Consider the following 18,256-nt stretch of genomic DNA (forward strand, 5'->3'; position numbering starts at 1 on the left):
CAAGACTCTGTGAATGGTGATGGGAAACCAGAGCTCAAGGGGTTGGTTTTGGGAACCCAGAAGGGTATTGGGACTGTTTAAATATCACATGGATGTTTTGAGTAAACCTTTTCTGTTACTGGCATTTACTGCATGGACTTCAGTTATTGTGACTCCTGTAGTTGATAATTACAGAAGTCAAAAGTCAATAAAAATTTGATAATAGCAAGATGACATCCCTTTTTTTGGGGGGTGGTGGTGTTAATTTTGGGGAGAGGAGAAGGAGGAGGGATGAGGAGAAAATGGAAAATGTCACTATGTAATCTATATATATATATATATATATATATATATATATATATTTAATTTTAAAAAAAGTAAACCAATTGATTCCTGGAATGGTGAGATGTCAAACAGAGAGATGTTAAACAGACTAGTCTCAAACTATTTAGACTAGTTTCTAAGATTGAGATGATATAAAACTGTTTTGGGGCTTGGAAGGATACTATTCCATTGTTTGGGATATCTAGAACTAGGAACAAAGTATCAAAATAAGGAAAAGGTCATTAAATAAATTCTGACTAAATTCAAGACAGACTGAAATATTAAGAGAATCAAAACATACGGGGTGAGTGCAAGACAGTGGTGAAGAGATTTTTAAAAATTTTTGGTCGTACTGGTTAGCAAAGAGGTACAAGGGGGCCAATGACCGAGTCTGGTTTCCATTTTTTATCTGGTGTAAAAATTAGGATATCTCAGATTGAAGAAGATAGAAAGTAGTTTTAGGTTTTCTTGAACTTTCTGGTATTTCTAGTACAATCAAGGAGTGTGAAACATTTTACGTGGAGAGGTGAGATCTGACAACTGATAACCAAGCTGATCATATTAACAAAAGCCAGTGAATTTAAATTGATCTGAAGATCTTCATTGAACTCACAGAATAGTTATCGACACATTAGAATTTTGAGGGTATTTTATTTCAAATCCATCTTGTATTTATTTTAATTTGGTTACTTTCCCCAAGCATTTGCAAAATGAATCAACAAGATAACCCTGATTACATAAAAAGGAAGCACATCTTTTATTCACTGTATATTATTATGGACCCAGAGGACACCCCAAACCCAGCAGTAATATAAATTCACCAAGATAAATGATTACTTAAACAAAAATTGCTTTTAATTATCTTTAAACATGAAAACAGGATCAAACTTTAACTTATTCCTATTAACTTAACCTAACTTAAACCCCTTCTAATTCAAAGTGCACGTATATGTAATGTGCATGCAAGTTCAGAAAAGTTCTTTGATTCACAGTCCAATCTCACTTCTCACTCCTCCAAGGTGACTGGTTGCAGGCAATTGTAATAGTGTGCACAGAATTTAACATTTATGAATCTTCACCAGGCTTTGGTGCTTGAAAGGTAAATGGTTACCACTCAGGAAGGTTCTTGTTTGTTTTCAGAGAGAGATTTGTTGCTTGTTTGACACCAACCAACTACTTCAGTGTCTTGTCAAAGAAACTTGCCTCATCAGAATTTCAAGATGATAAAATTTTTCTTTCAGGTCACCACAAAGTTCCTTTTTGTTTCCCGTACTTCAAGTGAAACATTATACAGCCAGTCATCTCCTCTTGTTTGAACCACAAGGGCTTTGACCAGGCTGAACTAAGAACTCGCAACCCATCTTTAAATGGGATTTTTTCCACAAGTTTGCCAGCTTGTCCTGTTCCAGTCCCAGCTGCTGCTGCTGAACTGTAGAACTGAATTCTCTCTCTCTCTCTCACTCACTCACTCACTCACTCACTCACTCACTCACTCACTCACTCACTCACTCACTCACTCACTCACTCACTCACACACACACACACACACACACACACACACACACACACACACACACACACACACACACACACACACACACACACATCTCTTAGAACAGCAAACTGCACTCAGACTGCGGCACCAGATCCAATCTTCTGAGCTTGTTCGTCTGTTGCTTTCCAAAATATTAATCCATTACTCCACAGCATGTCCAATTTACACCTACTTTTGAAGTCTCTATAGGCATTCTTCAAAGTATTTACAAAGGCACCTGGATCCTGGTCTGTCTGTCTTGAGCAAAGCTCTGGCATTTTAAATGAGATCTGTTTTGAAGTGTTTGTATTTGTTTATGGTCTACACTAAAAAAAATCCTGCCCCAATTTATCTCTTTTAAAACATATCTATGCACAATTTAAAATATAACATAATCTGACACAATGACACTTGCTTCAGGAGAAATTTGACAGAGTGGTTCCATATTCATAATAATAAACATAGTACATTGAGATATTTGCTGTGTTTTTTGTATTATATGTAAACACTTCTCTGGAGGAAAAGCTAATGTCACATGTAGATTTCACTCGTTTATTAATTGAGCCACTTGCATATCCAATGTGTACTTTTGTTTGGATTCTCCAAGTTGAATTGTGAATATGCTCTCAATAATAATGTTTAATTTTGGGCATATGCAAATTTTCTGTATAATATCGAAAACATCCTTGTGCTTTTTGCGATTAGCTATGAATCTGTCCACTTGACTGCAATTTTATTCATAATAATGACCTAATCCCTAAAATACACATGTCATTGCAATGATTTTTAGAAACTCTTCCTTCATGGTGTTCAAATATTTATTTCTACATTTTTCGTCACTACTGGTAGCTAATAAGGATCAGCAGCCTTTGGAACCACTGAAGACATTGTCATCCTATTATTTCAGATATTTATCACAAATTCAGAAACAAACACTTTTACTTTACTTTCTTTATTTACATATTCACACACTCACTCACTCACACACAGGGATTGAATGTGAAATATTGAAAATGTTTATTCTGTGATTTTAAATTTTAAAGTATATTTTAAAAAATTCAGAAGCAAACACTTACTTTATTTTCTTTATTTACACACTCACTCACTCTCACTCACCCACTCACTCACTCACTCACTCACTCACTCACACACAGGGATTGAATGTGAAATATTGAAAATGTTTATTCTGTGATTTTAAATTTTAAATAAAGTATATAAAAAAATTCAGAAGCAAACGCTTACTTTATTTTCTTTATTTACACACTCACTCACTCTCACTCACCCACTCACTCACTCACTCACTCACTCACTCACTCACTCACAGGGATTGAATGTGAAATACTGAAAATGTTTATTCTGTGATTTTAAATTTTAAATAAAGTATATTAAAAAAATTCAGAAATAAACACTTTTACCTTACTTTATTTTCTTTATTTACACACACACACTCACTCACTCCTCACACACACAGGGATTGAATGTGAAATCTTGAAAATGTTAATTCTGTGATTTTAAATTTTAAATCAAGTATAGTTTAAAAAAATTCAGAAACAAATACTTTTACTTTATTTATACACACACACACACACACTTGAATGTGAAATATTGAAAATGTTTATTCTGTGATTTTAAATTTTAAATAAAGTATATTAAAAAAGATTCAGAAGCAAACACTTTATTTTCTTTATTTACACACTCACTCACTCACTCACAGGGATTGAATGTGAAATATTGAAAATGTTTATTCTGTGATTTTAAATTTTAAATAAAGTATATTTTAAAAAAGTTCAGAAACTAATGTCCCTCTTTGCTGCATCTTCCCCTGCCTTCCAATGTAATAGTGGAGAAGGTGCAGGCAGCAGACAATCAGAGTTGGGATATTCGGAGTGTAGAATTTGAAGAAATTAAAGGATGTTAGAGTATGGAACGGTTTTGATACAAGTTCAAGAAAAACCATTGCATCTGAGTGATTGAAACTGAATATGATTTTTTTCCACTGATATCAAATTCCACTTATTCATTTAAAATTTTTTCTTTTTAGAAATATCGCTATGAAGATGAAGATTCACCACCAAATGATTATAGTTTACCACGTCTAAGCAATGAAGTCAAAGGTCCCGAACTTGTTCATGTCTCTGAGAAGAATTTATCGCAGATTGAAAACATCCTTGGATATGTATCGCATGCTCATATTTCTCCATTGAAGGTTAGTTCACTTACAACGATCGTGTATTTAATAATCAGCAATAATAGATGTTCCTAGTGCAGGAAAAAAAAATTAGAATTTTTCATTACAAAAGAATGTCAAAGCAGTATGAGCTTGTTTTTTTTTTTGTTGCCTGTCCCAAGTTGTTTTCAAAGTTGGTGAGGTTTTCTGCTAACATCAAATATGGATTGTTCAGAATGAGTCAACTTTTAATGAATTATTTTCCTCCATTGTGCAAAATGCATCTTTGTGTCATAGAGATAAACCATGTATTTAATACTTCATTTTGTTTTAAATCACATGAGTGCTGATAATCTGGTATTCCTTGCTGCCCAGTAGTACAGTGGCCACTTATCATTTCAACAGATGGACTCAACAGTTTACATGTTGTTGAAAAGATTAGAAGTTTACCGTTCATCATTACCTATTGCTTCCTTTACACTAGGGCAGCTTGGGAATGAAAAAGCTGCAGCAATGCTGATTAAAGTTAGAGTGCTAGAGTGCCTAAGGGAGACAAGTGTAAATTGAAATGTTAACACTATGTTCTGTATTGTGAGCAAGTTGGAACAAGCAGAACAAATGAAAAATATTTAAAAGAGAAAGTACATGAGTGTTACATTCAAAAGCATTAAAAGAAAAAACATGCAAAAAGGAATCTTAATTTGCTATCACTTTGTGTTCTGGAAATGTACAAATAAACAAATGTGTTGAAACAAAAGCAGGATTCCATAAAAGCATTTTGATTTACTCAACTTTAAGGTTGAAATTTTTGAAAAAAAAATGTTTGTTCAAATTTACTTCATACTGAATGACCTTATAATTACAATTTAATGAAGTAATTTGCACCGAAACTGTTAACATAATTAATGTGGAATTATCCAGAGTTTCAACTGACAATATTAGACAATAGTGATTTGTTCTGTCATTAGCTTTTCACTAATTACTGTTACACCTCTGAAGGGCAGAGCAAACGGTTCAAATTTAGCTGGATGATGTGCTACCATAAAAAAAATTCTGAATCAATACTGGAGCCTCGGAGTGGCAACAGGGCATTCTGAAAAGGGAGAGTGACGAGCCATTTGTCATGGTCCATGTGGATACCAGAGGAGAAAAGCAGGATGAGGTGTGACAAACTGGATTTAGGAGGGGGGGGGGGGGGGGAGGAGATAAATTAATAAGTAGGATCTCAAATGTAGTTACTTCAGGATCACTACCTGTTCCATGCGGTAGTCAGAGTAGGACCATCAGAATAGTTAGTATGAATATGTGATTTGAACAGTGGTCTCGGATGGAGAGTTTTAGATTTCTTCAGTATTGAAACCAGTTCTGGGAGAGGTGGTATCAATACACACCAGATGATCTCTTCCTGGGCAGGACTAGGATCAATGTCTTAGAGGAATTGTTTGCTCGTGTTGTTGAACAGAGCAGATAGAAATCCATGCAGAAAACCAGAAAGAACTAATGCAGAGATCAGAGCAAACATTAGAAAAGAGAAAACTAAGAGTGGAGTACAGAAAAATCAAATGCAAAAGACACAAAAAGTACTAAATGCTAAAAGGACAATGAGTCTAAGGGCTGTAATATTTGAAACAATGTCAGTGAACTTGTGGCAGAAATCAGTACAAAGTGGTGTAATGTAGTGGCCAAAAAAAGAAACATAGTTGCAGGTTGTATGTGATTAGGAATTAAATATACAACAGTTATCAGGTCATTTGGAAGGATTGACAGGAAGGAAAGGAAAGTAGGATAGTGCTCTTAATTAAGGATGAGATAAGGGCAATATTTTTATTTTTAAATATTTTAGACATACAGAATGGTAACAGGTCCTTTTGGCCCTCTCACCATGCCGCTCATTTACACCCAATTGACCTACAACATGATATGTTTTGAAGGGTAGGAGGAAACCCATGCAAGCTCAGGGAGAATGTAAATAAAATGTAACATTTGAGGAGCACAATGTTGAATCCATCTGGGAAGAGAAGAGGAATAGTAAGGAGGAAAAAAATCACTGGTGGGAGCTGTCTCCAGATCCACCAAATAATAAAATTGCTGTGGCACAAACAACGTCCAAGTAATATTTGATGCATGTTTGAATGGAATGGCAGTTGTCAGGGGACTTTAACTTGCGTAAAGATGGGTGATTCAAGTTGATTGAGACAGTCTTGAGAGTACATCTTTGAGATTTTACTTAAGCAGCATGTACTGAATCTACAAGGGAGCATGCTTTCTCTTTTTCCTGTGCATAAGACGGATCAAATTAATGATCTTAGAGTTATGGATCATCTCAAAAAGGGTGATCGGAATATGAACTGAGTTTCTCATACAAATGGAGGGTGCAATACTATTATCTAAAACCAGTATATTATGCCTTTACAAGGGAGACTACAATGGGGTGAGGAAGAAGTTGACCAGCATAGAGTGACAACACAGATTATATGGTGGGGGAGCTATGGAGCAATGGAAGACTTTCAAAGAGATTTTTCACAATGCTCAAGAGAAGTATATTCTATTGAAAAGCAACAACGATGTGGTGGGAAGAGCCAGCCCTAGATATCTGAGGAAATAAAGGAAGGCATCATGCATACAGAGTGAAGCTGAAAGATTGGGAAAACTAGAAAAAGCAAGCGTCTGCAGAGAGTTATCAATAGGTTAAATTAGTTGACAGGTCTGACAGATGGAAATCGATATTGGTAAATGTGATGTCATCCACTTTGGGAAATGAAATAGATTAGATTATTATTTAATGGTGAAAGATTGCAGCTGGCTGTTGTGCAGAGGGACTTAGGAGTGCTTGGGCATGAATTGCAAAAGGTTGGTTTACAGGTTCAGGGGTTATTAAGAAAGCAAACGGAATGTTAGTCTTCATTGCTTTGATGATATGAATGGAGGAGCTGTTTCAGCAGGCCGGATGACCTATTCCTGCTCCTATTTCTTATGTTCTTATGAGTTCCACTACAGTTATCTGCAGTTATTTTGTGTGGTTTGAATCAATATGTTTTTTTTTAAAAGCAAGCAATGTTATACTTTTGGTTTTATTTCTGTACTTGGGTTGGATGTTTTAACAGAAGATAAGAGAGAGTAAAAATTTTGTCTGATTATTGCTGCATGTCAGGCACATTCAGATGGCCAAAATACCCCAATGTAAAGCTGCATAATCTACCCCTATGCGGCTGTCGGGAGGCCACCTGAAAGTGGAGAACCCGGCCAGGAGGAGCACTTATCTAACCCTCCTCCTGTAGGTATAATCTCCGGCTCCAAGAATCCCCCGTTGCATCTGAAAGCAGCAGTGGGACTACGGCCACAGTCCACAGGTGTTCGCTCGGATGCAGCTCAGACGTTCAGGTGACTGAAAGGTGTCTTCTCCGCGGCCACCTGAACGTTCCAGCTGCACTCCCCCAGCCGCGTCTGCCGGCGCATTATCTGAAAGTGGCTAATGCAAGTGTAATGGATTATAATATTGGGGGTGATTTTGGTAAGATACATACATACATTTTAAAACAGATCTTATTTGAAAGACTGAAGAATTTACATTTAATATAAATGTTATATTCAATAACATTGCAGGATCTCTGGAGAATGTGATGCACATTTCACAAGTAGGTGCTAATTGAAATGAATGGACTGGAGACACTCTGGCTATTGGAGCTCTCATCAAGGGTTTTGACAGAGTGCACAGAAAGGTCACTCCTGGGTTATGTTTACCTAAGGCAATATCTTGACTAAGGAGAACTCCTGTTGTTTTCTGAAGAAGGTGGGGGTTTTGCAAGTGAGAGAGTCACATGGGCTTCTTGGCAGTTGGAAGTGTTCAGTTGGAGAGAGATGAGACAAGTTGAACAAGCTCTCCCAGCTAGTGTGTGTGACACTGAAAAGCAGCTGAATAGTACAAGCCAGGAAGTGGTTGAAACTGATGAAAAGTTCCAGAGCAGTAGATGGCTGGAAGTGCTATCTGACTGATGTTTCTCTTGGAATAAGAGGAAAGGAACTCTGTGGTAGCTTGAAGAAAGAAGTTACCATCTGGAAAACACTGATGGGGCAAGTTTCATCAGCGAGACCTTGAGGTGACTAATGGTGGTACCTCAGTTGTGAAAATCCTGGAACAACTAATCTCTTTCTGCAAACCCTACAAGAACCTTCCTGAGCGGTAAATATTTACCTTTTGAGCACCAAAACCTGGTGAACTTTATACATGTTAAATTCCGTGCACAGTATAAGAATTGCCTGCATCCAGAAAACCTGGAAGAAGGAGAAGTGAGATTGAACTGTGAACCAAAGAACTTTTCTTAAATTTGCACACACATTACATACACGTGTGCTTAGAATTAGAAGGGGGTTAATTTGGGTTAGTTAAGTATAGAGATAAGTTAAAGTTTGATTCTGTTTTCATGTTTAAAGTTGATTAAAAATTACTTTTGTTTTAAAAACTACTTGTCTTGGTGAATGTCTTATTGCTGCTGGGTTTTGGGGTCCTTTGGGCCCGTAACATAGGTTTTTAGCATCTGTTGATTAGATGGGAGTGAGGAAAGTATATTTGAGTTTAATATGCAAAAGTGCTGAAGAAACTCAGCAGGTCCCTGAATGTTCCTGTGAAACCATTTTTTCAAGCCTGAGACCTTCATCAAGGTATGAGAAAAAAGCAGGCATTTGCCTGAATAAAAGGGTGGGGGGAGGAGGAGAGAAGGAGCAGGGGGATAAAATGTAGGCTAACCGGCAAGAGTATCTGTGGAAATGAAGTGAGGATAAAGGATTCTGAAAGAGCGACCAGGTATCGTTTCATTATATTAAAACAGCTGATGTATTTATAGATGAGAAGACACTGCATCTAAAATTATTGCAGAAAGTAGAAGTTTATGTTGAGGACAGTAACAATGATATGGCTGGAAGTGTGGCTTGCTAATAAGGAACAATGAATAGATATAAATTGTATTTTTTGTTGTTGTGTAGATTTAATGAATAAATGGTATGCCTCATGGATCAGTGCTGGGGTCTCAACCTTTTATGAAAAGCACCAAAAGACAGATGAGATACATTTTTTTCCTCTGACAGTTGTAAGTACAGGCAAACCTCGCCATATCCTACTTCATTCAATGTAAAATTCAGTTACCATGATTTGGAAAACAGTGACTTTTTCCTGTTTTATGCATATAATTGTTCAGTTACCATGAGATCTTTCTGGAAATTTATGGAAAACTTGAGTTGCAAGTAGATCATGTGAATGGCCCTAAATAAAATATCCACAAATGACAGTCCAACTCATTGTGTGCCCCCATTACATGGATTTAAAAAAAATTGTGGAAAATAATCTGACACTGATATTCAAAGGGAAAGCAAACCAGTTACTTTCGAAGAAAAACTTGGAAGTTATTAAATAACATGAGGATGGTGCCAGCAATGTGAAAATCAGACACTATCTGGGCTAAATAAGGTAAAGTTACATCCGTTTTTCTAAGCATGCAAATTACTCGAAACAGAAGTCCATTAATGATTGAAATGGAATGGCTATAGACGAAGCTTTGCTTATTCTAATTTATCCTAATTTCAAAGTATCATCTTCCAAATTCTGAATTTTGAAATCTTTAATCCAATAAATCAAACACTGTGACTGCTGCTTTATGTAGTTTTAATTCATTGATAAAACAGATAAACATTTTGCATAGCTTCACATTAAGACTTTCATAATGATGAATAGCAAAGTATTTACAGTATGATAGAGATATAAAATGTACATAAAGAAGCTCAAACTTTAAAGGTATTTAAAATATAGATAAACAAATTTAAAGTGACAAAATTCAAAGAAAATCTTCTTGCGTTCACGCTTCCTTCACGTTGCTGAAAATTGAGCAAGTCGTTAGTTTGAGTGGATATTACGACATATTACATCATAGTCACTATGGTAACACTACAAACAATAGCTCTCTTTACAATGGGTACTTCATCTTTGGATTGAAGATTGTAACCAAAAGTAAATTTAAAAAAATCTTAGATGCAGTGTCTTCTCATCTATAAATACATCAGCTGTTTTAATATAATGAAACGATACCTGGTCGCTCTTTCAGAATCCTTTATCTTCACTTCATTTCCCCAAAGATACTCTTGCCGGTTAGCCTACATTCCACCCCCCTGCTCCTTCTCTCCTCCTCCCCCCACCTTTTTATTCAGGCAAATGCCTGCTTTTTTCTCATACCTTGATGAAGGTATCAGGCCTGAAAAACTGGTTTCACAGGAACATTCATGGACCTGCTGAGTTTCTTCAGCACTTTTGCATATTAAACTCAGATATACTTTCCTCACTCCTATCTAATCTTTTTTTTCTTTGGCTTGGCTTCGCGGACGAAGATTTATGCGTAAAGAAAATAAATTTGAAGGGGATACAGAAACTTCTGCTGCAAGTTTAGGTTGGTTGGACTGCTTTAAACATCGAACAGGATTACACAATGGAAGAATTACACGGGAATCTGCTTGTGCTGATAAAAAAATGCTGCTACAAAGTTTCCAGAATTTTTTATAAACAATTTGAATTTGTTGAAGCCACCATGAATTTTTATCTAAATTTCGATTTCATGGAAAGAAAAATGGAAATCCACAGCAATTTAGAAAAAGCAATCGGTAGCTATAGGAAATTGTATAATGAAAAAAAAATCCAAATCTGTGCAGTTAATTTTGGACAAATATTTTTACTGAGAAATAGTTATGATGGAATTATGAAAAATATCATAATTATTTTTATTAACCTTAACAGTTTTGGCATTATATGCAGCTAAAAGTTGTCTTTAAAACACATTTTTATAAGTCTTGATTGATGATCTGAAAGAATGGGGATTCATTGTAATTATTCCCATTGATTCAATTAATTCCGTAATACAAATTTGTCTTGCATGAGTACTTGGAACTATTCCTCGGGATGGTGGAAGCAAAGTTTTGAATATTCTGGTAAACTCTTGCGAAGCAAAGTTTACTGTTAGTAGATTTTTTAAAACCAAAAATAGACTTTATTCACAATAAAAAGAAAACTGTTCTAAGTCTCTGCAACCTTAGTGGCATATCCATACATTGCCATCACTATACATTGTTACATTCATTTTCTATTTACTGTGGTATCTTGTTTCAGGGGCATCATGTCAGTTTCAGCCCCTCTCAGACTGTGGTCCTCGCATTGGCTGTGCCAAGCATCAATGTGTCTTCACTATGTACCTGCAGCCTTAAATGAGTCAATTGGCAGCATTCTGGACTGACATTTCTGTGTTCTGAAAGTCCAAAAGGATTTGGGCAGATCAAAGTGCTTCTTTCACCAAGTTGATTTTCCAGCAGTTCTGGATGTTTTACTCTGTGTGGGTCCCCAGGAATAGCCTGTAAATCCTCTGTAATGGTGCTGCTGCAGTTGAATTGTGAAAAGGACCCTTGCATCGTTCTCCACGTACTCAAAGTGAATCTGCATTCTGCAAGGAGGTGGGAAACTGTCTCCACTCCACCACAGACTAATCAACATCTGCAGCCATTTTGAGTCTGCGTTAAGCGCCAGTGTAAATCGGAAAAAGAACATGCTTTGTGGGTGATGTTCCAGTTGAAGAGTCTGACTGGAACAGCCCCTCTTTCTGCCAGCCAGGCTTGTTCATGAGCACTGGTAATGAGGCATTCTCCCAGATGACTGGACGATGTGCTCTGGGAACCACCCCACCATGTCCATTGAGTTTTTGTTTCTGTGTTGGCAGGACTTTCCATGCTGTCCACTTTCGGATGTCCTTGTGGTTAAAGGTCTGGAATGGCTGGAAATATTTCCACCTAGCTGACTGGGACATTGAGCAGCCAGAGGGTCAGGCCCCTACTTCATAAACTTGGGACAGGGACAAACTCAGGTTGGAGTGGTACTTGGTGTCCTTGTAATTTAGTTCCACCCATAGTCTGATGTAGCAACACAGGAAGGTGGTCATCAGGATGAGGGCTACTTTGGGTATCCCTTCTGACTTGTACATGGTGATTCTTTGGCCCATTTCCATTTTGGATCCCCATATGAACCGGAGGACTGCTCTGGTGTCTGCCAGAATGATGATGTGGGATATAAGCCACATCTTCACCACATACAGCAGTAGAGCACCTTGCACCTGCTGATCAGGTTCTTCTCTGTTAATGAAAGCAAGTGCTGCACTCACAGGCCCAATTTCTGGTGTACCTTTGCAATCCTTTCTGACGAATTCCCCAAGTTTTTCAGGGAGTCGGATCTAAATATGAAGGGAATGGTGGACAGATCAATCCTCACTCTTTTTCCGATTTACACTGGTGCTTAACGCAGACTCAAAATGGCTGCAGATGTTGATTAGTCTGTGTACTGATCATGTGTCTGAGCAAAAGACAGTGACATTGTCCATTAACAGGAAGGTCTTAACTCAAGTACTTCCACTACTTGGCCATGTCCTCTTATGCCCTTGTTCCTGATGGATTCAGCAAAGGTCTCTATGCAGCACACACAAGATTGGAGAGGACAGGCAACCCTGGTTGACTCCAGACTCGATGAGGAAGCTATCTGTTTCCCAGCCATTGATTTGAACTGTGCTACAGATGTCTGTGTGAAGCATTTTAATTCAAGTTCTGATTCCCTTCCCAAAGCGCATTTTCGAGAGCTCATTCATCATGTACATGTGTGATATCTGGTCTAATTTGACCAGGCAGATGTCCACCTCCATGTCCTGCATATAGCTAATGGTATCTCTGAGCAGCACTAGGCTGCTAAAGATTTTCCTCCCCGGAACCATGCAGGATTGGTCTGGTTGGTCAGGTGGGCAGACTTGACTCAATTAGCAAGGGCTTTGGACAGGATTTGGACAGGGTGGCACGGATGGTGTAGTGGTTAGTGCAATGCTTTTATAGTGCCAGCAATCAGGCCTGTGGTTCAAATCCCACGCTGTTTGAATAGACTTTATACATTCTCCCCGACTCATTGTGAGTTTTCTCCGGGGGCTTCTGTTTCCTCCCACTGTTCAAAAATGTACAGGGGGTGTAGGTTAATCAGGTGTAATTGGACAGCAGGGGCTTGTGGGCCGAAATGACCTGTAACTATGCTGTATATCTAAATTTAAAAGATTTTATGGTCAACATTTAACAATCATATTGGTCTCCAATTCCTGATATCCTCCTCCTCCTTCTGTTTAAAGATGAGGGTGATGATTCCCTTCCTCATGAAGCTTCCTGAAGTTTTACTCAACCTAAAGGAATGGATAGTGTCTGTCACCTCCCCCATGGTAATTGCCTGGTCCAGACTGCTGTTTGCTGTTGTCAAAGGCCTCCATAACAGAAGTCAGTAAGTTTTGGGAGGCCATTCTCTGTAGCCTTGGTGTTGTACAGTTCAACTTAAAAGGATCTGCTGATCCTCTGTATGCTCATCTGTGAGGATGTGACTGTACCGTCCACTTCCTTAAGACTGTGTGGAAGAGCCATAAGCTCATTACTTACCTGCTGTTTTGGCCGCGGTTGCCAGTGGCGTCCTGGTGTCTGTGAGTCTCTTCCTGCGTGATGCACGCTCGTGGCCTGGCACCGCTTATGGAGCTGTAGTGTGGCCGGCGCATACGTGTTTGGCTCGGTGGTGGTGGTTTCAGCTGGGGCAGCATGTCTGCCAGTTCACGTGTGCCATGTCCTGGGTCGATGCATACGTGCTTGGCTAAGACCCGGCAGTGAACCACTGCGATGTGGAGTGTGGTGTGCACGGTGGTTGGAGCTGGGGCCAGCGCGTGCACAAGGGAGCATGTGCGGGTGAAATCTTCATGGTTGAAAAGAGGTGCTACAGCAGGTGTTGGCAGTTGAAATCTGAAGGAGGATGAGTTTGGGGTCAATAATTTTTATTGACCGTTTTTTGTATCATTTAATTATCAGTTAAATCTCTTTTAGGCCTTTTTAAATGTGCTTTTGTTAAAAATAAAGGATTTAAAATACAACTGAATTTGTGTAAGAAATGATTGGAAAAGCGTCACGGATAACACCTAATTTAGCCTCCAAGCAACTTCAAAGAAGTCGCTACACTGTGGATCACAGAACTCCTTATGTGAACCTTTTGAAAGAAGCGTGAACGTGTCTTATCTTGCTCCACTATCCAGACTCTGGCTCGGAAGATGTTCTTGTAGGATTCCAAGGTGAACAGCACAGCTTGCCAGCACTTCACCTCTCTGATACACTCACGTCCACTCCTTTCATCTACAGAAGGAGGAGTTGGTGCAGGTCATTCTGGAGCAGCCTCAGTTCCCTCTGCCTCCGTCTTGCTCTCCGAACAACCTTGAGGATGAAGAACCTCTTGATGTTCTCCTTGAATGCTTTCCACCAGTTTACTGGGAAGTCAAAGAAGGGTTTCAAAGTTCTCTAACCAGTATATTCCTCCTTTAGTTTGTAGTGGTTGGTACCTTCTTGAACTTGGCACCACGCATGTTCATATGTGTGGGAGATGGCTTGCATGCACAAGACTGCTGCCATTGGTAATGTGCAGCTGGCTGTTATTGGTAACATGCACGCGAGGTCAGAGTGAGGAGTTGTGATGATGCACGTATGAATAAACCAATGGTACGCCAGGTGAGTGGCGCGAGGTTCGTGCTAGGAGGAGGAAAGGAGACCATAAGAAACAGTTGGAAGATTGAAATAAAGGAATTTTATGGGTGTTAAAACTTGAGTGTTTACTTTATATTTTGGATATAATGTTTAAATTACACACCTACAAGTTCCTCTACATTCTCTGGGGTCAATAACTTAATATTCAGCTTCCACGATCCCCTGGAGTGAAACACGAAAATCTACAGATGTTGTGACTGTAGAGAAAACACAGAAATGCTGGAGGAACTCAGCAGGTCTTGCAGTGTCCATTGGAGGTAAATAACCAATATTTTGAACCTGAGCCTTTTTTCAAGGTATGAATAAAAAGCAGGCAGCACTGAAATTACAAGGCTGGGGAGAATGAAAGAATGGGCAAGGGGAGGAGTTCAGTCCAACAGACAAAAGGTATGTAAAGGGTTGTAAAGGGAAAAGGGAAGAGAGAGAGTGAGCTAGAGGAAAGGAGTCATAGGGAAAGATGATGGTGATGGGGGTGGGTGCGGGGAGTTGTGATGTGAGGAATAAGTTCGGTGGGCCCAAGAACTAACGAGTTTAATTACAGATTCAGTGCAAGGAAAGAATCTTTATTAATGCGTGTGGGAAGTCCCAACAGAGAACACACTCACTCACACACATACACAGATCGCACACAGTTCACATGCAATGGATGCAACTAAACAATTTAGATATGCTACAATCTGCGATAGTATACTTTATAGACTGACAATATAAAACAGTACCCATCACCCCAAGAAAACTGGCAGGCACTCCACTACTGTAGATAGGAATAAATGACAGCAGCTTCATGGGAATACACTAACTATAGCTCCCCATGCTTCAATGGTGCACTCCTTACAATGGCCTCTCCACTGTTGCCACCTGGAGTGGAGCTAGAGTTCAATCTTCAGGAAAAAGAGAGCAAACTTCTCCATGTGTTGGACTTTGCACACAGCTGGCTGGGGTGGGGAATTCAGATTTTTCCAGGTAAGGTGATTAAGGGAGCCAGAAATGAGGTGTGCATTTATCTGTGAGCAGGCTGAGCCATGATTGGCAGGTGAAGTGACTTCCAACCAGGATCCTGCCAGAGGGGTCGCATGACCCTCCTATTACAGAGGGTCCAACAGAAACAGATGTTAATGTCTTCCATTTGGAGGGTGCCCAGATGGAAGATGAAGTGTTGTTCCTCCATTTTGCATGTGGCCTCAGTCCGACAGTGCACGAGACCATAGTCAGACACGTAGGAATGGGAATGTGGCAAGGAATTGAAATGGATGGCAACTGGGAGATCCACGCTATTGCAGCAGACAGAGATGCGAGATGCTCAACAAAATGATCTCCCTGCCTGGGTTCAGTCCCTCCAACATGGAGAAGACCATAATGGAAGCACTGGATGCAGCAGATGACCCTGCAGACCCACAAGTGAAGTGTTGCTTCGTTTGGAATGTCTGCCTGGGATCCGAGATGATGATGAGGGAGTAGGTGTGGGGGTAAATGGAGCATCTCCTGCAGTTACAGGGGTAGATGCCAAGGGGGTGATTGGTGGGAAGAAGAGAAGTGGATGGGGGAGTCACTGAATCTCTGCCGAAGGCGGAGAGGGAAGGAGAAGGGAAGATTTGTCTGGTGGCGGGGCCACATAGTAGGTGGTAGAGGATGATGTGGAGTCTAATAGGGTGGTTGTTGAGGACCAATTTAATCCAAAATAAGCTTTACTCACAAAACAATATTATTTACAAAAGGAAAACCAAAGTCTCTTCCCACCTCAGTTTCATATCCATGCACTTCCATTACTGTACATTGTTACATTTATTTATATTTATTCCATTATTACTGTGACACCTTGTCATTACTCCCCCTTTGTTGCTTGAGAGCCTTCCCTTTGGACTCAGCCCCCTGAGCCATTCTTGATGGAAATGCCAAGTTAAAGTACAATTAGTTCTTATTATCTAAAAGGTGAAGTAGTCTACTCCCACCCCTAATGTATTTCTTCATATGTTAATGCAAGTATAGGTTTCACAGGTATTCATAACATTTTGTGCTAATTTGACATTGCAATCTAATATTTCTAAATTCCTGTGATACAAACATCGAAGTTTTTTTTGTGACTACTACTTTCAGCATTCAGCGGCACAAGGACAGCTTCTTCCCCATTGCCATCAGCTTCCTGAATAATCACTGAACCAAAGATGCTGCTGTGGCGGCTCACCACAAGGCAGGCGAACCGGCCCCGCTTGTAAGCCACGCAGTGGGGCATCCGGCCAAAATGGTGCCATCAGGGGTTTCCCTTCCTTCCAGCTCGGGGCTCAGAAACCCGCGCTGGGGGGACCACGTGACACCCGGATGACGTCGGCGCCCTCCAGCGTGGTTCTCAGCCAGGTCCAATAAACTAATCTGCTCACTGAGCTCAACCCGTCTGGTTGCGTGTGTTATTGCAGGAGCAGTGTAGGCGCCGCTACACTGCCTTACTTTTCCTGCAGTACTTTTTTTTATTTATAGTATTGTTTAAAGATGATTATAATATGAATAATTGAATTATGATACTGCCACAAAACAATGAATGGCATGACAATAAATTCTGGTTCTGTTTCAGGCTGGTCAAATCCCTTTGGAGCACCTCCCCATACATCTTGCAGATTACTCTCTAAACCTTTTTTGTGCTCTGTAAGGTAATGGTGAACATTCTCAAGTTTTTTCTATAAATTAATTTCAATTAGCAGCCAATCAACAGATCAAGATCATCACTAAAGCTCTCACCTCTGCATAACACGCTGATGCAATAAATGTAAACATTGCTTCAGTAGATCTCTGTTGATTTGAAGCTGTTTTGGGAAATGTGAGGTGGGATCCAGTATCCTGCTAATTCAATCGGTCTGTAACATTTTACTCCAACCTGTTCTTTATCTTTTCATTTTGTAGTTTGCCATGGATAGTGTGGAAAAAGGACGATATAGAGTGTAGTTTATCCTGGTTTGCTAATATGAAAAACTTGATCGGAAAGTGAGATGTGAAGGGGACACAGCAAATTTGTGAACGTTAACTGAGTGGGCAGTGTGGAAAAATATGAAGTTGTAAACATTGGTAGAAAGAAATTGTAAGATGAGTGTTAGTAAACTGAAGTTAATAATGTAATGATTCATGTGGCACAGAAAGCAAACATGGATATTGAAAACAAATAGGAAGGTGTGAGTTGCATTATACTTCATAACAATGTTCACCTTCACAATGATATGGGTAAAGCTTTGGAGAGACCAATGAGTATTGTAAATCAAAGGAAGGAAGTTCTTAACAACCACCCATTTGATCGTACATTAATCCCACTTTTTATTCTCCCATCATTTTCATTAATTCCTCCCAGATTCAACCATTCACGTATGCTTGGAGCATTTTGCAGTGGCCGATCAACCTTTCACCCTACACCCAGAAAAACCTACATGATTGTGAAGAGAGCAGGCAAACAGCACCAGAGTCAGGATTGGTCATGAGTTTATGGCACTGTGAGGAAGTAGGGCTCCGCCACCTGCTGATTACTGTTGCAGTCTGGGGGACTTGGTTGCCACGGTGGGATAAATTGTTTCCCAGTTACTTTGAAAATGAGCTGCACTCCACTGGAGTTGCAGATGAGGTGCTGTTATGACAAGAAAGATTGAAGAAAGTAC

The 18,256-nt window shown here is 39.4% G+C and overlaps 1 protein-coding gene across 4 annotated transcripts in view; it reads left to right on the forward strand.

The window, feature by feature from the left end:
* Positions 1–18,256, forward strand: part of LOC138739254 (disks large homolog 2-like) — a 784,112-nt gene that overhangs the window by 222,182 nt on the left and 543,674 nt on the right. For all 4 annotated transcript variants that reach the window (XM_069890958.1, XM_069890959.1, XM_069890960.1 and 1 more), the window contains exon 6: positions 3,879–4,043. In XM_069890958.1, the coding sequence (XP_069747059.1) occupies positions 3,879–4,043 (165 nt within the window). The remainder of the gene's footprint in view (positions 1–3,878; positions 4,044–18,256) is intronic.

Source organism: Narcine bancroftii, chromosome 7, assembly GCF_036971445.1.
Source record: "Narcine bancroftii isolate sNarBan1 chromosome 7, sNarBan1.hap1, whole genome shotgun sequence".
NCBI lineage: Eukaryota > Metazoa > Chordata > Chondrichthyes > Torpediniformes > Narcinidae > Narcine > Narcine bancroftii.